The sequence below is a fragment of the Phoenix dactylifera genome, chromosome 16, assembly GCF_051530095.1.
Source record: "Phoenix dactylifera cultivar Ajwa chromosome 16, Ajwa_hap1_PhDact_Kaust_v1.1, whole genome shotgun sequence".
NCBI lineage: Eukaryota > Viridiplantae > Streptophyta > Magnoliopsida > Arecales > Arecaceae > Phoenix > Phoenix dactylifera.
This window is the reverse complement of record NC_143205.1, coordinates 1,135,781-1,162,805: the sequence shown is the minus strand read 5'-3', so window position 1 is coordinate 1,162,805 and position 27,025 is coordinate 1,135,781. Positions and strand designations below refer to the sequence as shown.

Below are 27,025 nucleotides of genomic sequence, written 5' to 3'. Positions count from 1 at the left end.
TTGGTCGGGCCGCTTTTCCTGCCCAGGCCCGACCAACGGGCCCTTTTTCAATGCCCAAGCCCGAAAAATTTCGGGCCGGGCCGGACGGGCTGGGCGGGCCAGAAGGCCCGTGATCACCTCTACTCTGAGCCGGATGGCGCGCAGCTCAGGCTGGTTGGTGACGTGCGGTACAGCCCGTTCTTAAGAACGGTAGGGTATTGACAGTCACGGCAGGATATGGCCGGAGTAGTCAAGATGCCGTCTGACTGCTGTTGGCCAGTTATGGAGACATGACATGGTAGTGTTGTGGAGTACGGCCACGTAGGTGGGCGCACGCCTGCACATGGGCGCGATCATTGGTGAAGCCGAGCTCGTCAAGTAGTCGCGTCATGCGTTTGACGAGGTCGGTTTGGCGGGTGCCGGGAGTAGCTCGGCTTTCCGGGTTCCGAGATGTGTTCGCTGGAGCGCTCCAAGACATGTTCGCTGGAGCGCTCCGAGCTCGAGGATCGGGGCGTACTGCTGGGGTTGGCGCCTCGAGCTTGGTCAGGACGAGTCGGCAATTGTCTGGAGGTACCCCAAGCTTGGTCGAGGGAGTTGGCGAATATCTAGAGTTGGAGAAACTTTCGGCGGGGTCCCAAGGACAAGCTGACTTTGGGTCGAAGTGAAGATTCAGCTAACTGTCGTTGATGTTTACTGGGCCAAAATTGGGCGGCCTTTTAGTTGTGGGCTGGACGATCCATTTTTCCCTCTATCATAGGGATTTCTCTCTCACTCTAAAACAACAACATCACTGCATTTGGTCGTAGAAACCTGCTATCGTAGCCATGTATCTTAGGATTGGGAATAATCATTAGAGCAATAGGTCTACCTACTCTAAAGCATTTCTTGATGCTCTTAATTATTTGGGTCAGTGTCTCAATTATTTTGTATTTAAGATTTTACATTCATGCCCTTAAAAAATGAATTGTACCGTATATCCTCTTGTTAATGTTATTTGAGTCATGATTACTCTTATTCAAGTCATGATTGTGTCCATGCCAATGATAACTATAATAAGGCAATAGATAATTTGAGAAATTTGCTGGTGAAACCATCTCAACACATATATAATGCTTTGTAATAAATACGTGTTCAAGTTTGGATTGTAGATTATAAGTCTTCATTATTGAGACATGGGAAAGAATCCACAACTCCTCTGGCCGATCATGGCATGCTTGCCGCTGATCAACCCAATTATAGTGAAAATTAACATGAATTAATTGTTTATGTTTGACCATTTTTTGAGAAATGGCTCTATATATAAAAAAAACAAGCATTGATCCAGTGGCATATAAAGGGCCACAAATTGATGCATCATAATGGCACCATGGAAGAAACTCAAGGAACATCAAAGTCTTCCATCCTATATAACAGGAGATGTAGTAAGATTTATATAACCAATGGGCATCTTTTCTTTGGTTATGCTATTTGCCTTTGCTAGTCCTATCCTCTAATGAAGTAAGAACTCTCCTCAATTCACTACAACTTCGTTGTATAACTTTATTATTATGTTGGTAGGACAGAAATATACTTTTGTTTCTAGCCTATGGAAAATTTTTATACAAAACTTTTCCTCTGACTTAGCTTCAAAAACAAGCCTAACATTTGAGAAAATCTTGTGAAAAAAATTAGAATAACTCTTCGATAATGAGACTATAGAATCATTGGGTCATATTTTTCTTAAATTTTCTTTTATTCTAAGTATTTGGTTAGTTCAGCAGCCACAATTTACCCAACATTTGTATTTCTTTTAGACTACATGGTGATGATCACCACTTTGATAATTATGTGAATTTCTTGGTGGGAGCGAAATGTAAGAATTTTTTTGAATGAAAGGGTTTCACCTGAAGAACTATTTGTTCATCTACCTTAACTTGACTAGTTAATACTTTGTACTTAAAAAAACCCTATTACATGTATCCAATGGTTGGCAAAGACTTAGTTCACTTTGTTGCTGATTTTGTTTGGCTTGCTTAGGCTCTTTACTGATCACCAAAGAGAACCGAAGTTGATGAGAGAATGCTTTCCGTCTCTAGAGAAAATTTAAACTTCTAAGCCACCACCTATAGATAGGGCTGCAAATGGGTCGGGTCGGGTCGGATCGGGTCCTGAGTGACCCCGATCCAATCCGATTTCTTGTTAGGGTCCTAATTTTGGACCCAGATCCGATCCGGTTGAAAATCGAATCGAGTCGGGCCGGATCCATGCCTACAAATTTTGACCCGACGGGTCATTCGGGTCTGGGTCGGGTCTGGGTCTATGTATTTTTATATTCAAAGTTTCACTATATAATAGTAAATAACATCAAGCAAAAAAAATAGGTCGGGTTGGGTCCGGGTCTGGGTCGATATTGGGTGGACCTGACCTAACCCGAAAAACAGAATGGATCTAAATTTAGGACCCGGCCCCACGGGTCCTAAAATTTGCAGCCCTACCTATAGATGAAGACTCCTAAATAAGCAAAAAAAAATAAAATCTTGAAGCAAATAAATTAAGACAATCTACTTCTACTCCTTCAATAGAAGAGTTTCTTGTATAAGATGAGCATAGAAACATATTCATAAGTGCTTGGATATTTTTGGTCAGGTATAATAATACATGTTGGGATTGCTCTATCTCTATTAAAGAAAAAAGAAAATGACAAGCCATTGTTGTAAATATTGCCTAATATAACATATGCCGCATGACATCTAGCCTCCCTTCCTTGTCGGTTGTAGCTGGAGTTGAGTAACCCCACTGTTAATGTGTCTATACCTTAGCTATTGGGTTGAAAAATCTCAATTGTATTGGATAGAATCAGCCTAAAAGATGGACTATTAATTAAAATATTTATATCAATAACAAAAGGCGACCTTCGATGATGCACTTCTCATTACATCCATTAAATTTTAGTTAGCAATTTATCATGCTTCAAGATCAATTTCTCATTTTTTTAACCCTTTCTAGATTAGTGTATTTACATGCCTAATTGCCTTACCACCTTTTAGGAATGAACCTTGATGCACATTAATGGCCAAAATATCAACTTCATCATGAAAGATTTATTGAATTAATTTTGAGTTGTAGATAAATAATACTTTTTATATGTCTTGCATTCTTGCAATCACATGACATGAATTAGTTTTTGTGTTTGACTATTTGTTAGATAATTGTCGTAGCTTTATTAAAGCAAATTGAAAGGCCAACCTTGTGAGCTTGTCATGACATAAAAAAAACATGAATTGCTATATGACATCTAGCCTCTATACCATGTTTAGTCGTGCCCAGGGCTAAATAACACCATCGTTAACTACACATTGGTGCCCTAGCTATTGGATTGGAAAACCTCAATTGTGTTGAGTAAAAATACCCCGCATTGTTAGGCTTAATGAATTCAATGAGCTTAAACAAAAATAGAATTTACTAGCAAAACAGGATTATCAAAACAAGCCAAAGTTGGTGGGAGAAATCTTGTTGTCTCTAAACTATAATGTTTAAATCTCTAGGCCCGAAGAGAAGATATCCTTTTAATGAGCAAACTAGCCTTGAAAGCTTAGAAATATATAAATAAAGATAGCCTACTACAATTCCTCCCCTAATTTAGGAGCTTCCTATTTAAGAAGGGATATGGAGAAATGTTTGTAAGTTGTTAGATCCTTTTTTGGGTATAACCTTCATCTTAAGGAACAATGTAGAGATCATATTTTAGAAAGATATTCAGGTCGGAGATCACCTCAAAAACATCCTTTTCCCATTTGTATGATTATTACTCAAAACAAGATGCTAAGATGTTTTTCTTCAAGAAATTGGTTCAAATTCTTAGAACGTTCCTTTTATGTTCTTTTTTTCCTATGTTCAACTAAGAAACTTGATGAATCTAGTTTGGCTCACCTGATCTTCCATATTTCGAAATAAACCAAGCCAGAGATGGTTAAGATCTAGCACATTTTCTATCAAATCTTTTATATATTCATTAACTATGGAGGAATCATTTACCCCCCTTATCTTTTCTTATGGAGAGCTAATGTCTCATGAAAAATTAAAATTTTTTATATGGATATCTCTCAAGAATAGATTGTACATGGTTGGAGTGCTCAACAAAATGGGATGGAATCGGAGCTTCAGCATCCCCTTTTGCTCATCTATGGTGGCAAATTTTAACCGTTGGATCCTCTTTTACCTCTTCTTATGCCTCGATAACATTAATCTACATTATCATAACTACATCACTAGCAGAAAGCATTGGCTAGTTTGGCACCAAAAGCAGCAGCTAGATGTTTTCAAACTAACTTAGAACATGCTTGTTTTAACTATCTATTGCTCTATTAGAGAAAGGAACAAAATAATCTTCTTAAAATACCACTTGAAAGGTATGCTTCAAATTATTTTAATTCTCTTTTCTTCGTGGAAAGATATTGTCTTTGAAGATTGTTTTTTCCTTTTCTTCTCTATCCTCTAGGATTTCTCCAATATATCCTAGATTGACAAACTTTGAAGGAAAAAATGTGTATCTGCATCTAGTTTAAATAGAGTGCAAGCATTAATTAGTTATTAAGGACTGTATCAGGTAATCTTGTTCCTCAGAGCATAAACATTCTAAATTTTAACATTTTCGTCCCTACTCTATTATGCTTTTTGCTTTTAAAGGTGTTAAACCTCAGAAACGAGGCTTTTACTTATTTAGCTGTAATGTCCTCCAAGCATCTAATACTTTGATAAAAAAAATTTGACACTTAAAACTATAAATATTAATTTATTATGTTCCCCCTGGTGCAAGTAGCGCGGAAAGACAGCCAATAATAAATCTGAGTCCGGATTGCGATTTCTATTGAACAAGCAGCAGCAAACAAGTCATCAAGCCTTTCGACAATTTTTTCCGATAGTCAATTTATCGAATGCTAAAAACACTTACTATCATTAATTTATTCTTTAGTTTTCTTTACTAATCAAGAAAAAATATTTTTTATTTTCTCAGAAATCCAGTAGTTATTCACTGCACTCAAATTTGAATCTGAAGTATCTATGCCAACCAGCAGAGCTAAGAACTATTGGCAGAAAAAAAAAATCAAATAAAACTAGAGAATAGGATTTTTTCCCCTCTACTCTAAACTATAATTAATATTTTGCAGTTAGTCATTCATCTTCACTGCACATTAGCCATTGTTCTCAATCAGTAGAGTGAAACAATTTCTTAAGAACAACAAGGAAGGTATGAAGAAAGTATTTGTATTACTTAGCCGAACTCAGCAACAATGCCACACTCAAAAAGAATTACTCGAAATATAATTTGCAGCGAGCAGCATATAGCATTCACAAGAAAGCATACAGCTCAAACTCCTCCTTTCTCTTGTCCTCCGCTCATCTCACCGGAATTCGAGCTCCCTCCAACCCCATTTTCCCCATCTCCAACCCTGTCCAACCCACAAGCAGGAGTACCGTCCTCTCTCTCCTCCTCTTTCACATGCCCTGCAGCCACAACTCCTCCCAAATTACTAACGTTTCCAAAGATCAGCACCACCACTCCCACAAAGCTCCCCAAGAATGCAGCACCGAATGCCTTTCCGGCGTTGCCAGGCGCCGCCGATCCAGCTGCGAACCCGGCAAACGCACCAGCCGCCCTAACCCAAGCAAGCCATGCTGAGAATGCCCCTTCCTTGCCCGCCGGGGAGCAATCCAACAGTAACACCCTCCCAAAGGCATGCAGCACCCCGGCTGCCGTGCTCTGGAGAAGCACCACAAGAACCATATGAACTGGCTCCCACTTCTTGTCCTTGTAGTAGAAACCGAGCCCCGACGTGAATGCAGACATAAAGAATCCAAGCAGCTGCATGCTTACGGCATCAGCCCGCATGATAAGCTGAACTGGATGCAGTGTAGGAAGAGAAAACATAGGAAATATGAAGTAGATCATCCACAGAGATAGCAACATGACTGGTTTGATGCACAGATCGCCGATGATATATAGAGTGCCGCTCGTGAAGATGCACATCGACGAGAACGACGACAATAACACGGCAATGAGGCTGCCGATGGCATGCGGATACGTAGCAATTGCAAAGAAATGAGCACATTTTGCTGAGGAGCTTGCTGAGGATGGTGGAGCTGGCCGACATGAGAAGGCATGGCAAATGCCGACGGATAACATGAGGCCGCTGAAGATGGAGACCACCCATAGGCTAGTGAGCTTGTCGGAGCGGCGGAGCATGTGATAGGTGAAGGCAGCAATGATGGCAGCCCCGATGGAGCCACCGGTGGTGCAAAATAAGGATAGCCAGCTTGCAGCAGCCCGACGGCGTGGGAAGTGGTCTTTTCCGGCGACATGCGCAGTGTGGCTGCGGATCATGAGGCCTAGGTTGCGGCTGTGTGCGGCGGTGCCAACGGTGGTTGCAACGGCGATCACAGCAATGAAGACAGGGAAGAGCCATGTTGTCTTGAAGAATCCGGTGAGAAGACATGAGAAGGCAGCGATCGCGGTGGCGCCGCCGAGAATTATAGATTGACCTTCTCCCTGGTCGAGGTAGTGTGCTGCATGGGGGAGGATAGGGCCGGTGAGGAGGATTCCTGCAGCCCATGAGCTTGCTGTCCATTGTAAAGGGGAGAACTTGGCGCCATCGACCTTAATTGAATGATTGATTAGCCTTTGGTATCTGTAAAATTTTTAGAGGAGTCATCTTATTTGGGTTCTAATTCTCAAAACATCACCAAGACTTGTTTCCACAATTTCTAACAGGAGTTACAGATTCTCTACAATTCAGGACCGCAATATACTGTGGTTAAGATTGGCCAAGAACATGCATGCCCTTGAAATCACAACTTAACACGTCACATGATACAAGGAAGGTCTGCAATTAATTGAGAAGTATACCTACCTCCCCGGGTTCAAGGTATACTTACTCTTTTGTAAATTAAAAAACTTAACATCCGATCCTTTAGCTCACTTTCATTTGATGTTTAGCTCTCATATATAGCTCAAATTTTATATATTTTTCACGTAGTTGATTCAGTTTCTCTATCGATGTTTTGTAGTTTATACCATATATTCACGAGCAAGGTGCACATGCTTACGTGCAAAGCGAGGAATTAGATATAAAACGACCATCAAATACAAAGACTAGATATTGTCAGGCCCATCCAGGGGCAAACCTCAATTACCTATGTTCTGGATTTGCTCTCAGTTTTGCTCCTCATTTTTGTTGCATCATAAATAATTTTATAACTGCTTTTCCGAACACTTAATTTGTTCGTGCTATAACACCTCGCAATATATATATGCCTACTACTTGAAACCAGCCAACAATGACAAGATGCATGCATTTTATATATTTTTTCATCCAATAAACTATTGTATACAAGGATGATTATTTATTTAATTTCTGGAAATTTTTGTGTTCAGGAGAATGAGATCTTCGTTCTATACTATGTAATGCCCATGAGCAATTAAAGATATGGTGCAATTGTTTCATCTATTGGTTCCCTACAATTCATTAATTCAAGCAGTATTTCCTCCAAAGAATGAGAAGAAGGAGGTGCACTCACAGGGTCATTTCGTCTGGAGAGCACACCACCCCTCTGGATGTGTAGGCCGGTGGCGGAGGCAGGTCGGAGGTGAGAGACGCTCTTTGGACTATGAGGAGAGGAAAAAGTATCGGAATGAGGACTGTGTAAACAAAGTACGAGCAAAGGCCATAAACGAACCATCCGACGAGCTCCAGACTCCTCGGTGGATCCTCGAGCTTCGCTTGCGACTCCTTGCGAGCGTCCTCCTTCAGCCGGTCGGGATTCTCCGGTGCCTCTCGGATGTCCGGGGTCTCGGACATGGCTGTGTGCGATCGCCGGCGAGCTTGAAGTGAAGTTGGGATTGGTAGGTGCGGTAGGTGGAGCGATGGGAGTGGCTTTGGAGGTGGGGGGATATGAGAGGGAAGGAGATTGCGCAAGTGCTGAGCTGTGGCGCGAAGCTCTCGAGGGTGAGAGGAGCATAGTTTTGGTCGGGAAGCAGCATCTCGAGAAGAATATTTGGCATCACGGAAAAGCGGCTTTTGTATTGCTAGTGTTGTGATTGGTCATGCGGAGCAAGCAACGATGAAGATTTGAATGTTTGTACTCGCCTAGTCTAGGCTCTAGAGTGCAAACGAGCCAAACAGCTCGAGAGATATTTTATTTTAATTATTTATTTTAAATTATGTTCAAAGTTCAAATTTAAGCATGGCCCTATGATATTCAAATACGAGCTTGAGTATCAAATTCGAACTTCGATGCTGAGGCTCAATCGATCTCGAATCAAATTTGGTCTTGAGTAATCTGAACCGTGTCAAGCTTAAAAACTTCTAACTACTTAGCTCGATTACAACTTCTAGTACAGTCTCGTGCGCCTAAAAATTTAAAGAAAGGTTATAGAGCTTTAACTATCATTTGATTAAAATTTCAGTTAGCAATTTTTCACGCATTAAAATCAATTTTTTATTTTGTTATTAATATAAAAATCTCTCTCTCTTTTTCTTTTTTTTTTTTTTGTTAGATCAATTGTGGACAAGCCCGATGCATTGAAAGAGAAGTATCTTCTGCCGTCTGCATCACTTATCCATGCACCACACCAATCTAATCATCTCATTCTTATGGATCCCATTCATCATGTGCCATGATTAGTCCACAATCCACAAAAATAAAACAAGACGATCGCCATGATGCGCAGCTACAGTTAGATTATAAGTTCTCCCGATCAGGTGACTTAAACCATGGCACGGAACAAAGACCCACCCTTCTACAAAACCAAGCTAAACCGGGCCTAATCCACACCAGGACCCACCTCACCCAAGGGTCTACTCATCTAACGAGGTCAAATTTGAGTACTGCCAATTAACAAGTATGTCCTGCTCTAAAAGTCTAGTTTTAAGTATTAAGCCTGAGTTTATAATTGTGCATCGTATAGACTTCAGGTTTCAACATTCATCTGACACATAACACCAAACTGTCAGGTGCCTACATTGGCACAAGCTTTGTTCCAATGCAGCAGCAGCAACAAAAAAAGAAAACACCACAGAATGCTGACTGAGAGCGTTTCTTTCTCAATTGCCATCCACGATTTACGTGCGTGCTACAAGTTAATTTTTCATATTCTTTTTAACTAACAGCACGTAAATCATTCCAAAGAAGCTAGTGTTGGTTTCCCAAAAATGTAATGAAATTGTTACACCAACAAGCTGATATCACATGCCGCAATTTGATAACCATATCATTAACGTCACATCTCAGCTCCATCATCTGAATCAAGTTTACAAAAAGAAAGACCTCTAATTGCAATCTCCAGAATGGAGGATCCTATCATTCTCATCACCATCACAATCTTCGTCAGTATCCATATCCTGAAAAAAATATATCAAGTCAGTGCTTCAGCTGGCAGCGAACATGGTAGAAAGGACAGACGAGCACGCGCGTGCACAAGCAAGAGAGAGAGAGCTTCAAGCTCAACTTGAGTTGACTAATACCTGAATTGTCCATTGGGTTTCCTGCAGGAACAGGCTCAGGCTCCTTGATGTCAACAACCACAACATCAGAGGTGAGGAAGGTCTTGGCGACTGAAGCTGCATGCTCCAAACAGCACCTCACAACCTGTTTTTCCAAAGAAAGCCAAGTTCAAAATCCTAGGCAGAGCAGTTGCCATTTGTTAAGAGACAAACAAATAAAGCAATCATAGATGAGACTTAAATATTAAAAAAAATATAACGGCTAAGCTTTTTTTCATCAATGATATTTCCATCCCTTGCTTTTTAACTGGATCGCGTTATTACCAACTTGCTATCCAAGACTCGGATCATATAACTTATGAAACATGACCTGAAAAAAAACGGAAACCTTGGATCTTCACGAACCTCTCTCAGCAATCCGAATGTACAACCAAAATTGAAAGACTGCTCATATGCTTGAATAAGTATGTACAGTTGAAACAAATTAGCCCATACAAACATCTAGTCTTAGGCCTTTTGAGTGAATTTATAAGCTGCGAACTGTCAAGACCAGTTCTTTGATTCGTTGTCACCATTCTTCTCCATATGATATGTATGATATGATATCTTCTACTCCTTTATGCTGACCCTTCAAGAATAATTTGAAGCCAATCTCCAGGCACCTTAAACATTATTCACAAATCTCTACTCATACTCGCCAAGCTTGAGCAACTTTAATGCTTTCTCCAGAATCCATTTCGCTGCCTCGGTTTTTCTATTACAGATAAATATATTACATGTATGTTTGTTTAATGTAAATCTGTTTTAGTAAACCTCATCAGTCAAACAGCCGCTGGTGTCTTTATTTTGACCTTTATTTCTCACTAGTTTTAACAACCATTCAGATTGGCACTCATTTCTTGGATATCTTATATAATCTGCTCCAACCAACTTCATTATCAACATCCTGATCCACACAAGATCTTACTTGATAAAGAAACAACGAGTTCTGGAAAACTTTAACCACTCAATTTCGAGTATTAATTATGGAAATTTTAAATCTTATCATATGGTTTCACATTATGCAGACACTCCGTCGCAGGTCGTAAATCCTAAACTTTTGTCAGAGGTTATAAAGCAGCATCCAATACACTTTGTCTTAAACTCGCACACACTGATGGTACAGTGTTTTAAACTAATATGCATCAATGATGTTTCTAATTACGTGTTAAATTTAAAATACATGTTATTCATTTATAACCCAACTAAAATAAAAGTATTCATTTAAAAGCCGGACAGATTATTTTCTTTTTATAAAAAAAGGAGGTGTCCTGCTGCTACAGGGTCTGAGGAGGGATCAAATGTATGTCGCCTTGACCCCACCTTCGGAGAGACTATTTCCATGTTTTGAACCCATGATACCCTAGAGACAGTAGAATAACCTTCCCATTATGCCAAGACCTGCTGTCTTACATGTTGAAGAGATAACGGATCAATTTGTTTCACCCAAATTGGCACCAAATTGAGGTACATGATTCCACTTGCACCTAAGTTGCACTAATACTTGTAAAAGGATAACAAAAGCAAGGAGTTCAAAAAGGATGACAAACCTTAGTTGGGTCAATAATCCCCGCAGCCATCAAATCCTCGTAGTTTCCAGTTGCGGCATTATAACCAATTTTAAGGTTATCACTAGCAAGCACCTGACACAACAAAAACAGTCAAGATGATCTGTGCATGCAGCAAATTAATTGATTTCATGCAAGACTTAAAAAGCCTGCACCTTCTCAATGACCACACTTCCATTGACACCAGCATTTTTAGCAATCAATTTCAGTGGGTAGCTCAAAGCCCTCCTCACTATCTCTGCCCCAACCTGCAATGACATCAAGACAAACAGGTCACACTATCAATCTGAACATGTATTCAGCATTTTGATTTTATTTCCTTGTTTTGAAGGGACAAATAGTTGCCCATCCACCATAAATGTTTGATCTGGCGGAGATGCAAATATATTATAACCATCTAGCCTTTTCCCGCTATGCAAATATATCATTAACCTTTTGCTCATCATTCTCAAGAGTCTCCTTGATGGCATCAACCTTGGATGCGAGCCTCAAAAGACTACAGCCACCACCAACAACAATACCTTCCTCAACAGCCGCCTGAGCACAAATGCACACAAGACTTAATAAGTAATAGAGCAGTTGACATTTAGACTTAAGCTGAAAACTGGTCTTGTCACGAACAAAACATACCTTGGTAGCATTGAGAGCATCTTCAACTCTCAATTTCTTCTCTTTCAGTTCTGTTTCTGTTTGCGCTCCAACCTGTACAAGTTGGAGAACAATGTTACAGCATAACATACCCTTTCCCATATAAAGAATGAGAAAATAGAAAAAAAGGAGCTTAGACATTGCAATTCCTGAGATTAACCCTTCAATATACCTGAATGACAGCAACACCACCAGAGAGTTTTGCTATCCTCTCATTAAGCTTTTCCTTTTCATATTCTTGTTCAGCAGCCTGAGAAACAAGATAAACAGTATTGATATTGGCTTCAGAATCACAGCCAATGTTAGCCAGAAAGTAATTTGTTCAAAAAATCAAACCTCAATAAGATTCCGGATCTGTGCAACTCTTTTATTTACTGCCCCCTGCGTGCTCCCATCACCAACTATGGTGGTTGAGTCTTTGGTTAGTACAACCTTTGCAGCAGTACCCAAGACCTCTTTGTCCGCTTTATCCAAGGTAAGCCCAACTTCATCTCTTATTACGGTACCTGCATGCAACAACATCCCATCAGAATATCAAGATAAACAGATAGATATAACGATACTAGGACACAGCAGGAGAACATCTTAAGAATGAACTCCAGATTAACCTCCAGTCAGTATCGCAATGTCGTCAAGGTATTGACTTTTGCGCTCTCCAAACCCCGGGGCTTTAATTGCAGCAATTTTCAATGACCCTCTAAGCTTGTTCACGACAAGAGTTGCGAGGGCTTCCTGTTCAATGTCTTCTGCAATTAATAATATCGGATAACCCCCTTTTATGGCATCCTCCAAAACATTGATCAGATCTCTTGCATTTGTAATTTTTTTGTCCACAAGAAGCACCTGAAAATACAAGCACATAACAATACTTGGATACATGCGAACCACAAATGAAACACCAAAAGACAACCATATCAAAATGCAAAAACAATCTGCAGTTAAGTTCAAACCTTGCAATTTTCATATTCAGCTGACATTTTTTCACTGTCTGTTACAAAGTAGGGGGAAATATAACCACGATCAAATTGCATTCCCTCTACCACATAAAGGCTGTTTTCTGCACTTTTTCCTTCTTCAAGTGTAACCACCCCCTTCCTACCCACCTTGCTCAGAGCATCAGCTACCATGTTTCCTATTTCATAGTTGTTTCCAGCACTAACAGCAGCTACATCTGCAAGTTCAATGTCTTCAACCTGCCACATATGATGAAATACATCAAATACAAAAGCATTTTACGCCACAAAGAATGATAAAATTACCTAACCTGAAGCTAGATTAAAACTTGATGCTACTTGATTTTAGAAACATTGCTGGTGTTACGTCTATAATAGAAGAATCTAGTAAAATTCTCAACTTACCTCCTTAGATATTTTCCTGAGTTCAGACACTAGGGATTTAGCAGTTTTCTCAATGCCACGAGTAATCTGAACTGGGTTGGCTCCTGCTGCAACCACCTATAAGTTACAGATATTTGGTTTATCAGACAAAAAAAATACACCTACCTCTAATCCAGTTATCAGGAATTTGGATTCGGAATGGTGTACCTTAACACCTTCAGCAATCAAACCTTGAGCAAGGACAACCGAAGTAGTTGTTCCATCCCCAGCCAAGTCATTCGTCTTTGCAGCAGCTTGTCTTACCAGCTTTGCACCAATATTCTCAACAGGATCCTCTAGCTCAACCTACAAAACAGCCAAGTTACACTTGTTTATGGTCACAATGCACAATTAAGAACTGATAGTTTATTGCTGCAATATTCAAAGATTTGAAACACATGACATCAAAATGAGAAACAGAAAAAACATAATGTCAGCTACGAAGCAAAAGGAAAGACAAACTTGATTATTATAAAAGTCTGATGGCAAAAAAATTTTAGATGCCCTACTTCAGTGTAAAACACCAGAATTCACCAAAGATTAACTAAAAAATCAAACACCATTGGATAAAGGAATGCAACCTTAGTTTGGTTGAAAGTTAAAACAACTAAGAAGGAATTATATCGGCAAACCAAAAATAATGAGAAATGACCTGTTTTTAAGTTTATGCACTTAAACCCAGCGTAAATCTTGACAAAGGCAGATTAACATGATAATTTTACCTCTTTGGCCACTGTAACCCCATCATTAACAATTCTAGGAGATCCATATTTGCTCTCCAGAACAACATTTCTGCCTTTTGGACCAAGAGTAACACCAACAAGGTCTGCAAGCTTGTTAACACCAGTCTGAAATGATAGGGAGAAAAAGGTGACTCAGGAAAAAGCAATTATCATAAAGCACTACCAGTCAGAACAAGCTTGAAAACAAATAAGCTTCACAAAACTCACTTGCAGCTTTTTAGTAGCTGATCCATCCTTGTTGAAGTACAACTCCTTGGCCATTGCATTAATCTTTAAGTTACATCTTTTCCTTGGACACACATTCTGTCTCCTGCCACTGACGGAAGTAGATGATATAAAAGCAAGCGAAGAAAATTGGGAAAACCTTTTAGCAGAAGCTGAAAGCTTGCTGTCCGTTGCAAGGCCAATTGGAGCAGCAAAAGACATAGTGCTGAAAGATGAAGACATTCCTGACAAAGTTATAAAAGAATCAAGTAAGTCTAGCAGACTATTTCCAAAAAACAGTCATTTCTGCATGTCACAAAAGCATGAATCCTCATGTCAAACAGAAAAATATAATCATGTGCCACAGGAGGGGAAGAGATCAAGTGGAATGGTTCAAAAACCATAAAGCAGTTCATGTTCTTAGCACAGCACTGGCAGAGGAACATAAAATCCCAGACACTCTTATCAGAACTTTAAACAAGATAACAAACATATCCAAAAAGAAAATTTAGAAAAGGTCACAAATTTGCACATATGCCCCCTCGGACTTTAGGACCACAGGTATTCAAATATGGCTATAATTGAATAATTTAATTACGACGGAAACATGCAGAGCAACTGCTGAAACAATAAAAATTCAAAGTGTTCATTTTTTCTTTTTTTTTTTGATCACACATGGTTTGGCTACAAAACAGTATGTCATCGAAAATGAGAAAGCATCCGATCATACAACAAAAATCATTTTGAAAAGAAAATAATGCACCTGTCCTGCATTAATCCATGGGAAAGAACCTAAAATCTTGCAAGCATGTTATACCAACAAATCAGCCAAAACATTTTTTTCATATTTTAAGAGATATTTTCTATTTTTCACCTTTTTTTTATCTCACATGGTTTGGCTACACAACAGTATGCCATGAGAAAATGAGAAAGCATCCGATCATACAACAAAAATCATTTTGAAAAGAAAATAATGCACCTGTCCTGCATTAATCCACGGGAAAGAATCTAAAATGTTGCAAGCATGTTATATCAACTGATCAGCCAAACTATTTTTTCATATTTTAAGAGATATTTTCTATTTTTCACCTAATTTGGACAATCAACACTAACCCACATAGATGAGCATTTTCTTAACACTAACAAGTCCTGAAAAGAAAAAAGAAATCGAAATTCTCCATCCAACAAGTTACTTAAATGCAAAATGGCAGAATTGTGTTCACAATAAGTGTGAAAAATAGTAATATACTAGATTTCCAGGCTAAATAGCAAAAATAAATGATATGGCATATTCAAACATCCTCATATGCATTTGGCAGCATTTTACAAGTGCAGGGGGTTCATTTTATGCTGTATGCCAGCACCAGAACAACATGGGATTTAGGGAGTCTAATTGTCCATTTAATTAGATGCAATTTTTATCCAAAAATTGTCATAACAATATCATAACTTTGTCTATGAATTAAATCATCAAGCAGGCGTACCGTTAATGAACAGGGAATAAAATAAAATAGCCCCAAGCTACCCTTTTTATCCCCCAGTTCCCTCCTAAGCCTAAAAGATTTACTTCCTCACAAAACCCCATCTTTTCTACTTCTAATTGCCAGAAATCCATTCCAGGGCGTTGATTCAAGCTTTTAAACGATTAAAATGGAGATACAATCAAATCAAAATCCATCCGTTCGATATCTAAGCGGCAGAAATCCAATCCAAAACATCCAAGATTCAAGCTTTTAAGCGATTAAACGAGAACCAACCAACAAACCTTAGACCCTGACCTTAATTCTGATTCCAAACACTCAAGACCCTAAAAATCTAAGCATTTCCCACGGAAAACAAGAACATAGGAGGCGAAATCGAAGCCGGGGAACTCGAAAAAGAGAGAAGGAATCACCTGAACACGGATTGAAGGGCTAGAGTTTCGCGGATTTGGGTGGATAATGCTCGCTGCAAGACTCTTCTCCTCTTCCCACGAAAGAGCTTCGGGGGACAGACGGATGAGGTTTTATAGAAGAAGGGTTTTTGTGCCGCTCTCTTAACGCTCGTGAAGATTCGGGAGGATCTAAGCCGTTGGATTTGGAAACGTCGGTCCCCGGGCAATTGTGGAACCATCTAGAAAGGTGGATGGGAGGTTGTGATATTTTAATTCCGTGGGTCGGCTTGAACCGGGTTTAGACCGGACGCAACCAAGAAAAGAAAATAGGTCTTAGAAGAGGTTCCGATTGCCATTCAAGGACGCTTTTGGCTCTTTCACCATAGTCTTATATATTGATGAATACTTCAATACGCATAACAGCAAAATAGCAAGAGTTTCCTACTCTAGCGCTGTTGAGAGTCTCATGTACATGAAACTTGTAAGCTGATATCAATCGAATCCAGATCAACACATTAGAGAGAGGTTGAGGATACTCAGATACCTCAATAGCACTACAGGCTATTCCTTATACTATCAAGGATACTGTCTATACCTAATAGGTAATATTGATGCTAATTAGAAAGTACATTTGAATGAGCACAAATCAGCTTTAAAATATGTGTGTGTGTATTCTTACATAACAGTAACACCATCTCTTGGAGTAGTAAGAAACAATCCTACAAAGCCATTATCTATAATGGACGACAAGTTTGTGGCATGTTCAGCTCTGACGCATGAGATAGTTTGGCTTTGGAGATTCTTGCAGAATTTAGGAGTTGTCACTAATTCTTCTGAACTAGTGACAATTTAACATGATAACAAGGTAGCCCTAGCTACACAAAAGATCCCATATATCATGGCAAGACCAAATACATTGATATTGAGATACAACTTTGTTGAAATTATCATAACATAGAATGGGCTTTGTAGTGTATTTCTATGCAATAATTGGTTGCAGTCCTCCCACTAAATCTATCTCTAGAGATATGTATGTCTCATATGTTAGGTTGTTGGGATTCCATAGAATATGATGTACTATTTTTTGGAACCATTAAGGTATTTATATATTTTACTTGCATTAAGAAAGAAAGCTTAGATAAGAGAATATGGATATCCCACCACCCATATAACTGTAGAGATATAGTAAGCTCTGATACCAATTGTAGGGGGATGAACTGCTTCTGAAACCTTAGCACCTAGGGCGTCCCCTTGCTGATTAAGGCATAGAACACTGGTTCTTTGATAGTGGAGGAGAGCAAGAGCCAAGCAAAAATAAACTCTTCTTCCTTATAGCCAAATTACCTGAGTCTCAAGCAAATAGAAGACCAATTTTTGTCTCTACCTAAATCTGGCGTAGGCCTGGGGTCGACCCTTTAACAGCATGAGTCGACCCCAGCTTTGCAGGGGTCGACTCTAGATCAGCATGAGTCGACCCCTGAAGATCAGCATAAGTCGATCCCTACTCTTCAGGGGTCGATCCCATATCAGCATGAGTCGACTCCTCTACTATTTTCATTGCAGTTCCTTACAATTCTTGCTTTGGATATGCCACAATTGTGCACACAATCTCTACCTTGGTGCTCCAAAGCCTCTGCAAGCTCCACCTGGTCCATAAACCCCATCAGCCCCACACATGAGAGAAATCTATCCCGCGAAAGAATCTTCATAAGTACATCTGACTGGTTCTTCTTCGTATGAACTTTAACCAGCATCACCTTACCTTCTTCCACCAGCTCTCTAATCCTGTAGTACCTCACATCTGTATGCATTGTGCGAGCATGATAGACTGGATTTTGAACCAACTACCGAGCACTTTTACTATCACTATGTAGCACTACTATAGCTTGCTTCACGCCCATCTTCTGAATGAGTCTCTTCAACCAAAGAGCCTTCTTGGCAGCCTCTGTAATCCCTATATATTCGGCCTCTGTGGTGGACAAGGCCGTAATAGGTTGAAGGATTGATCTCCAAGAAACCGGTCTACCGTACATGCAAAAGATATAACCTGGAGTAGACCTTCTTGTATCTAGATCACCTGCAAAGTTAGCATCAACAAACCCTTCCAATGGGCCTAAAAACTCACTTGATACATTGGAGTTCCTCTTAGATCCATCTTACTGCCCAAACATCAGACCAAGCCTCCAAGTTCCTTGAAGATACCGAAAAATCCACTTCAATGCCTTCCAATGCTCCTTTCCAGGATTTGCCATGTACCTGCTCATCTGGCTCACTGCATGTGCCATTTCTTGCCTATAACACACCATAGCATACATGACGCTGCCAACGACATTAGCATACGGAACTCTCTCCATGCACTCTTTCTTTTCAGCTGTCTGAGGGCACTGCAGCTTGGAAAGAGTCATGTGGCTTGCAAGAGGTGTTCCAACCTGTTTGGCTTCATTCATCCCAAACCTTTCCAACACCTTCTGAATGTATCCTCCCAATGACAATTGGAGAATACCCTTGCTTCTATCTCTGTAAATTTCCATCCCAAGTATCTTTCTAGATGGACCCAAGTCCTTCATCTCAAACTCAGAAGACAATTGATGAGAATGCAAAATGTCATATTTTTCTTCCTTAATATTTAGTCTTTTATACTTATTTTGTGCTTAAATGTACTCATTATTCTTATATTTTGATTTAGGATGCAAATGGAGGCGTTAAGTACAAAACAAAGCTAATTGGATGATTTTGGATAGTCTCGACATTGCTTCGTAATCTAGGCATAACTTTCTCATCCGGCTCCGATTGAGATGATTCAAGATGCTGTGGAATGCTAAGAAAACGTTCTACAACTTTTATGTTTTGAGTTTTGAGAGATACTAGGCTTATCAAGGTCGAAATCGGGCTTGAAGTTGCTACACGTGCACTACTGACGTGCTGGAAAGTCCTTAGCCTGCAATTACGGATTTGATTCGGTCTATTTTCGGAGGTCTCCAAATCTGGTGCACGAAAATCCCAGTTGAAAATACCACTTTTTCCTGTTATATTAGAACTTTATTTTATTTTCCTTAATTAGTCATATTTGAATTCAAAATGTACGTGAAAAGGGGAAAAGATAAGGATGCCTCTTCCACGAGCTCCTCTTTTCTCTTTCTCCTTTGGAAGTTTTCATCCATGGCCTTGCGTGGCTAAAGCCTTGATTGGTCTAAGGAAACAGAAGGCTCAGAATCAATAAAATTGTGAGATCTAATTTGTTTTCATTGTTCAATTCATGCTTTGATATCGGATGTTCTTCTATGTATATTTTCATAATTGTTTTCGTTTAATTACTAGGAGGCCTACTAGTTTATTATTCATTGCAATCTACTGCTAGGTTAGATATCAAATCCATAATTGTTTGATCCCTCTAATCTATGAAGCAACTAAGATCTAATGATTTGCTGCGTCAGAAATTTTCAGATCTAGGAAGAACACTCGGCTAAATTAAATGCAACCGCTTGTGTTTGTGTTGTTTAGCATCATCGATCTCTCTAATTCTTAAGGCTGCTACTAGATTAAACCTTTAGCGCTTGTCTTGGGTTGTTTAGTAGTTAGGGTTAATTAGATCGCTTGTTTTTAATTAACTACGACCAAGAAGAGATAAGAAAATATTTCCAACAGGGGATATTCAAAGTGTGAATTGATATATCCTTGCATCAATGATCAATTGTAAAATTCCGATGATGGATGTTGACTTAGACCAAGGTTTGTTCTTTTGATTGATTTTGATACTTTAATTTGAATTGTTCCGTAGTTGTTTTATTGTTTTGTTACACTCAACCCCCCCATCCTTGTTCACGTAGCATAAAACGAGGCTAGATACTCTCCGTGGGAACAATTCTTACTCGCACTACTACATATATTTTTAGGAGTATAGGTTTTATTTTTGATTGCCTGCGACAGCACACCAAATTTTGGCGTCATTGCTGGGAAGTGATTCTAGTTGATTTTTGTGCTTCTTGATGATCTTTATTTTGTACTTGAAATTTTTGGAAAAAAAAATCGTTAGTTTTCGATAGTTACGGTTTCAGCAGAATTCTAATTCTGGTAGAACTAGACCTTGGTACTATAGTTTTCTAAAGGTAAATGATGTTCTAAGCAAGACTAGTTAATCCTTTGGATTACTAGCCCCACCCTCTCGAGGCCAAATTCCACTATTTTTTAGGTATTTTTAGAGTTTCCTTGATTGTTTATGACTGTAACTCGCTCTTCTAATCAAGGTGATTTGCAGTGTGATCCAAAAATAGAAAAAACTTTGTGCAGGTTAAGGAGGGAAGCTCGGAGAAATTCTGAGGAGAATGATCTAGCTCTTGATTCCCTTTTTGCTAGCAATTCTGATTTAGAAGAGGAGGAAGTCATGGCTGAAAATCAAACTTTGAAAGAGCTTGCTGCCCCTAATTTGAATCAACAGCCCTTATGCATAATGTTCCCTACTTTAGATGTTACTACTTTTGAATTAAAATCTGGACTAATACATCTCTTGCCCACTTTCCATGGCCTTGCATGTGAAGATCCTCACAAGCATTTAAAGGAGTTTTATATAGTATGCACGAGTATGAAACCGACGGGGGTGACTGCAGAGCAAATTAAATTAAGAGCCTTTCCGTTTTCTTTGAAGGATTTGGCTAAGGATTGGCTCCATTATCTACCATCTAGAAGTATTACCACATGGAACGAGATGAAAAGATTGTTTTTGGAGAAATATTTTCCAGCTTCAAGGGCGGCCAACATTCGAAAAGAAATTTGTGGTGTAAAGCACAAAACGGAGAGTTCCTACACGAATACTGGGAACGTGTCAAGAAATTATGTGCAAGCTGCCCCCATCATCAAATTAGGGAGCAGGTACTTATCTAGTATTTCTATGAGGGCCTTCTATCCACTGAAAAGAGCATGATTGATGCTGCTAGTGGAGGAGTTTTGGTGGATAAAACTCCAGAAACTGCGAGAAACTTGATTGCAAATATGGCGGCCAATTCTCAAGAATTTGGCACTAGACTTGACCCTCCATCTAAGCATGTTAATGAGGTAAATATTGTTGGAAATTGTATCATAAATGTCAATCGTCAGCATGTTGATGATTGAATTTTGTAAATGAATTGACAAATTAATAAAGTGTTATTTGGCATTATTCATCATTGCACATCTTCATATGAACTCTTATATGATGAATATTTTATGATAAAGGAGGATTTATCTTCAAGTTCTTAAAACTGTTCGTGATCAAATGATATGTTGTTACCAGGACGATAGCATTATCGAGATTAGGTCGTTGTGTGACATATACGTTGGTTATCCTTTTAACCAATGAGTGTGGAGACACTGGTATGCCACACAGGTGAAGTGTAGGAGTACATTTCACTGAACGTGACCAATTCCAGAATGCTCTACTGTCAAGAGATGTTCCGAGTGGATATGGGTATAAGTTTGGCTCTCTGACCTGAGACTGCAACCTGTGACTAGCGAGCAACTTATTATACTTTGGTACCGGACTACCTAGATTTCTAATTCAGTAACGGAAGGTCACTAGGTGCAGTCAAGTACTTGCATAGTCAGTTGTGAGTCGAGATGGAATTGACCCCTCCTAGAAACAGGAGATAATGTCTTATCATTAATTTAGCAAAATCTTGGCCAGGGTAATCCCAATGAGGAGTCACGGAATATCTAAAGTTAATCACATAATGGATGTATTAATTATAGGGTTGACAGTGAGCTCTAAGTCATCCTGGCATTAGGAGTCAAAGGGATTGAATTATACAGTAACCATAGTCCAGGGTTACAGAATATTTGCTTCGCATATATTCGGCCTATCCGGATGTTGGGTACCATTGCTAGATGGTCACATCGATTAGTATAGAAAGACGTTCCTATACTACCGGCTTAGGTTCGAACCTATGAGGTCACACGCATAGAAGTTTCTAAGTTGATCAAATGGCTGATTGATGATTAACAATCATTCAGGGGTAATTTGGTCAATTCGATTGACAAATTATCCTAAGCAAAAGTTGCATTAAAATAATTCTTGAATTATTAGAGGATTAATTAGCAATTAGATTGCTAATGAACTCAATTTGATTGAGTAATTGGGCTTAGGTTGAGCCAAATTGAATAGGATTCAATTTGGGCTGCATCAGGTTTTGACCTAATTAGATTGGGTTCAACCCAAGTAGATTGAGCTTGACTCAGTTGATGAGACTTGATCCAATTGGATTTGGCTTGATCCAAATTAATTAGAAGACCTTATTTGATGAGGATTATGAGGCCTCTATCCCTTCTTCTCCTCCTTCCTCACGTTCATCCTCCATCTCCTTGAAGAACAATCAAGGTTGAGTGTTTAGAAGGAGAAAGCTTCAGCCACGGCAGTGTTCCTGCGCGAGCTAGCACTCCCGCGAAAAACGATCTACTTAGGGCTTCACGTGTACTTCTCGTAGAGGCCATTCGTGTGCGTGGCTGCGAAGTCAAAAATCAAATCCACAAGTTTCTTCCATCATAAATGGTATTAATTCTATATTAATCTTTTTATTTTGGAGTCAGGGTCTAGGTCCGATTTCCTGATATTTTACCCTCCTTTGGGGCTCCTCACGGAGTTATCTCTAGAATCCATTCGATGGATATTCGAAGATTAATCGGAATAGAGTGTTTACCTTTCAGATCTGATAGTTAATCATGCATAAAAGTTTTAGCATAATTGTTTAAACGATTTCGGCATAATCCTATGTGTTCTTAATGTTCATCCGATTCCTGTTTACCTAAAAATATGCTAAATAGATCGTTGTTAGAACCGACAAATAAAGTTTAAATTAATTTTACTCTTACCTTTTCTACTCGAAGAATAGTGGTTGTAAGAGGTCGATCCACAGGAAGGCGATTGGAGTTGCATAAAAATTAGAACATTTACTCGGATTCAAAATCGATTTTTGAATAACAAAAGAAAAATATTATGTCGGGGATGATGATAGATTCTCTAGTCTACCAGAGAATCTTCTTTATTTAAAAATAATAAAAAGACAAGTACTTAGAAATCAAAAAGCATTTATAAATTCATGAAATGTTTAACTATTCAAAGAAAAATTTTGGCATAAATTAAAATGGATGAAAACAAGTGCTAAGAAGATCAAAAGCCTAGAATATAAATTGCATAAAAGAAAATTTAATGTATTGCATCAAAGAAGAATTAAAAGATTGCATTAAAAAAATAGAAATTAACTTGAACCTAGAACAAGGATTGCATAAAAAAGAAATGATAGATTTAATAAAAAGAAAATTCATTACAAATAAAAGTGGAGATTGGAAGCCTAATGTTTCTTCTCTTTTACAAATAACATAAAAAAAATAAAATAAATAGCTTCTCCCTCCCGTTAGAACATAAAATATATTTTTTTATTCTTTTCTTCCACAAAAATAGAGCTTCCTCTGTTTTTTTCTTTCTCACTTCTCTCCCCAAACAGAGCCTTTCTTCTTCACGCTCCCGTCTCCTCCTTGGACCAGCCGGCCACCCCCCACTCCGAGCTCTCTTCTCCTTCCCTCTTCCTCTCCTTAAATAGGTCGCCCACCCCCTGATGGACAGCGACGAATCCCTTGATGGAGGGGTAACGGATGCTTGATCGATGGGGATCCGATTGCTTGGGGGCTGGGATTTGGAAATGGAAGGAGTAGCCGATCTCGGATGAGCCGCTGGGTGCTTGGATCATGGTGCTTGCAGACGCGGAGGCTTGAAGCGTGGGATGCATCACCGGCGTCAAAGGAGGCAGATTCGGGAGCTTGATCTGTGGGATTGCTTGGATGTGGAGGCTTGATACGTGGAAGATGAGTACGGACGGGAACTTGGGCTGCTGGCAGTGACGTGGACGAGCGGATCGTGCGAAGGAGGCTGAGCTGATCGTGGAACAGGCTGGGGCTTCCTTCACGGATGGCTGATCTAGGAGGGGACGCGATGCAGGGGCTCTCGAATCCAGAAGAGGGGGACGCGGTGCGGGATCGCCAGGAGGAATGCTTCATGGATGGAAGAAGATCCATCTTCTTCTTTGGCCCACGGACGGATGCGGGATCCGTGATGAACGCGGACGGGCGCTTGGGATCATTCCTTCTCCCCTGCATGGATGAAGCTGGAGATTTGAGGGAGATAGGCTGATATGGATTGAAACTGGGACGAGCAGAATGGAGCTTGGCTGCGTTCGAACGGGCGCTTGGATCTCGCTTGACTGAATATGGGTCATGTGCCAGTTTCTGCAATGGAATTGGATTTTGGAAGAAGGTCTGGGACTTTCTTTGCCCTCCTGAGAGAGGAGCTGGGAGACACCAAGTTCCGTCCAATTAGTCATATAGATAAAAAAATAGTGTGATATGAAATTTGGCTTGTAGACGGACGGACTTAGTTCGTCACGGGTCATCTATTCTGACTGGAGGTTAATTGCAAGTCTTTCAAGTCATGGGTCACCCAGCACCTCATAGTTATGATATGGTCAAATTAGATTTGCCCAAAATTCTTTCCAAAAGCACAAAGAAATTGGACCTGATTTAGAACCCGACCCCGACTCGAACCCGACCCGATCTTCAACCGGGTCGGATCTGGGAAGGGATCCTTCTAAAGTCAAATTTGTACTCAATGTGCATTTTATCTCTAATTTATGATAATCTGTGTCAAACCCAAATATAATATTAATCTAGTGAATTTATTATTATCGGTTAGCAATAACACTAATTTTAGTGACATGTAGGTCGCACTTTTGTGCTCTCATCACTTAATGTGCTGATTTCTAGATTTGATCTTGTAAGCATGCATGAATTAAATTGTTTGATTTATTTTTTTGCTGTATTTTTGAAACTTAAAAAGAACTACATATGGCTTAATCCCCCTTATGAAGGGGTACGTAAGCAACCCGATCAGGTTCAGCCATGGTTTTCAAAAAAAAAATAATTCAGCATGCTCAACACCGAAAACCTAGGATTCACTTTCAGTGGTATCAGAGCCAGGTTTATGTTTAAACTTTTATGTTGTTGCCCAGAGATGGTCACCCAAGAGGGGGGTGAATTGGGTGTTTTAAAACTTTTTGCCTAATTAAAAATAAAACACACAAATGTATGAACTAAAGTAAAGATAGAGGTATGAGAACAATCAATCGCAAACACAAGATTTTATAGTGGTTCGGAGCTTCCACTGCTCCTACATCCACTCCCCAAAGCACCTTTGGGAATTTCCACTATAATCCAAGATTACAGTCCGGTAGTTTTGCGAGTGCACTACCCAACTCGTTGTTTTACACCGGGCTAACAACGAACCCTATAACCCCCAATTTCACCTAAGCTTGGGACGCCTTTCCCTTGTTCCAAGTCCCTTGACTGGAACAAGCACAATATTGAAAAAGTTTTACAAGGATTTAAAAGCTCTCAAGAAGCAAATAAAACAGTGAGAAGTAATAGAACCTGAAAGAACCCTTTTAGCCGTTGGAAGCGTGGGAAATGGTGGTTCTTCCGATGTGGATCGCGTTGGCTTGAATGTGAGCTTTGAATGCCTAGCGGAAGAGAGTAGTTGAGCACGAAATCACTTGGGAAGCTTGAAGGCACTTGATTTCTTCACTTGAATGCACTAACTCCCTTGAACCTCTTTTTCTTTCTTTTCTCTTGAATGATCTTGTGTTGGGTTGGTGAGAAGTCGTTGGAAAGCACTTAAGAGCTCCCTTTTATAGCCCAAAAAGCAAATATAGCCATTAGAGATAAAGTTAAGGGAGTTTGAAATTCAAACCAAACCCGAAAAAGTTGTCAGTCGCGTCCCAGGCGCTTCGGAGACGTCTCCGCTTCAACGCGAGACGTCTCGGCAGTAAGATTTTACTTTTGACGTTGTTTGGGGTCGACTCGGCGCTTTACGGGGACGACTCCGATGATGAAGGGTTTGAATCCTTGTTTTTCTGTTTTTCTGAGAGGGTCGCCTCGGCACTTTACGGGGACGTCTCGGCTTGTTTGCGCTTTTTGCATGGGACGACTCCGCTGCCTTGGGGACGACTCCGCCGATATATCTCCGAAAAACAAGTCTTCTGGAATTCTCTGAGAGAGTCGACTCCGCTCTTTCAGGGGACGTCTCCGCTGCCTTATCACCGAAAAAGACATCCTCTGGAATACCCTGAGAGAGTCGACTCCGCACTCTCTGGGAACGACTCGGAAACTCAGCTTTTACTTGCGGGGACGACTCCGCGTACTGTGGAGACGGCTCGCGCGCATCTCTTGAAATCGGCCTTTCTGCCGCCACTGAGAGAGTCGACTCCGCTTCTGAGAGAGTCGACTCCGACCCTGCGAGACGCCTCGCCAGGTGCCGGGGACGTCTCCAAACGTGCCAGTTCTTCCTGTTTGTGCCAGAGACGTCTCTGGAACAAACCGGAGACGTCTCGGCTGTCCCTGATCTGTTTTCTTCATCTCAAAAATTCTTCAATAAATTCATAAAAATTATGGAAACTTGCCTAGACATTTCTTAACAATATTCTTAATTAAACATATGAAATCCTCAAGTAAATTGTTAAGATAAATAGAATTATACTCTAGTGTTTTGTATTCATCAAAATCCATTAGGGGGTCAATAATCTCCCCCTTTTTGATGAGGACAAAACACTGAGTATATGCAAAATTCGAACTTTAAACATATACACAGTATTTGATCAGATGTACAAGTATAATGTTTTGATTAGAGCTAGATACAGTGTGCATAATTCAAAATAGTCAATTTTCAGTTCTATCCTTATGCATAAGATTGATCTTAATAGCTCTTAAGCAATTTTAGCATATCAACTGAATTTGAATCAAGTTAAAATGAAATATTGATGCTAAAGATAATTGAAAGCTAAGTTCTTTTTGACTCCCCCTTTCTTTTCCAGAAGGGCAATTATCTTAAAGCCAATATTCTTCAATTTTATCTTTTCTAATTCAACTTTAAGTATGAGTGTAAATTTTGCATTCCATATTCAGGTTCTACTCCATATATAAGTTCTATATATCTACTCCCCCTTTTTGTCATCAACAATGAAGGGGACAAATTATACGTAGGTACTTAAAGCACAATTCCTAGGGGAATTCAGCATATTACAATGAACCACTCAAGGATATTCAA

At 39.7% G+C, this 27,025-nt stretch overlaps 3 protein-coding genes across 4 annotated transcripts in view; 1 reads left to right on the top strand and 2 right to left on the bottom strand.

Moving 5' to 3' along the window:
- Positions 1–5,237: 5,237 nt before the first annotated feature.
- On the bottom strand, positions 5,238–7,926 carry LOC103723864 (uncharacterized). The gene is made up of 2 exons (XM_008814936.5): positions 7,534–7,926; positions 5,238–6,644 (listed from the first exon to the last, which is right to left on the bottom strand). The coding sequence occupies exons 1-2, from the start codon at positions 7,812–7,814 to the stop codon at positions 5,327–5,329; spliced, it is 1,599 nt and encodes a 532-aa protein (XP_008813158.4). The 5' UTR covers positions 7,815–7,926; the 3' UTR covers positions 5,238–5,326.
- Positions 7,927–9,036: 1,110 nt separating this feature from the next.
- Positions 9,037–16,082, bottom strand: LOC103723856 (ruBisCO large subunit-binding protein subunit beta, chloroplastic-like). 2 transcript variants are annotated; one of them, XM_008814929.6, is made up of 15 exons: positions 15,931–16,082; positions 14,040–14,281; positions 13,812–13,937; positions 13,258–13,395; positions 13,072–13,167; positions 12,664–12,906; positions 12,322–12,556; positions 12,050–12,219; positions 11,886–11,963; positions 11,696–11,767; positions 11,498–11,602; positions 11,221–11,313; positions 11,048–11,140; positions 9,480–9,603; positions 9,037–9,356 (listed from the first exon to the last, which is right to left on the bottom strand). In XM_008814929.6, the coding sequence occupies exons 2-15, from the start codon at positions 14,277–14,279 to the stop codon at positions 9,343–9,345; spliced, it is 1,827 nt and encodes a 608-aa protein (XP_008813151.3). In that variant the 5' UTR covers positions 14,280–14,281; positions 15,931–16,082; the 3' UTR covers positions 9,037–9,342. The 2 variants fall into 2 exon arrangements, with proteins under 2 accessions (XP_008813151.3, XP_008813152.3); XM_008814930.6 differs by having other exon boundaries at positions 14,040–14,262; positions 15,931–16,060.
- Positions 16,083–20,823: 4,741 nt separating this feature from the next.
- Positions 20,824–27,025, top strand: part of LOC120104330 (uncharacterized) — a 50,638-nt gene continuing 44,436 nt past the window's right edge. The window contains exon 1 of the mRNA XM_088712872.2: positions 20,824–20,977. Within this exon, the coding sequence (XP_088568998.2) occupies positions 20,824–20,977 (154 nt within the window). The remainder of the gene's footprint in view (positions 20,978–27,025) is intronic.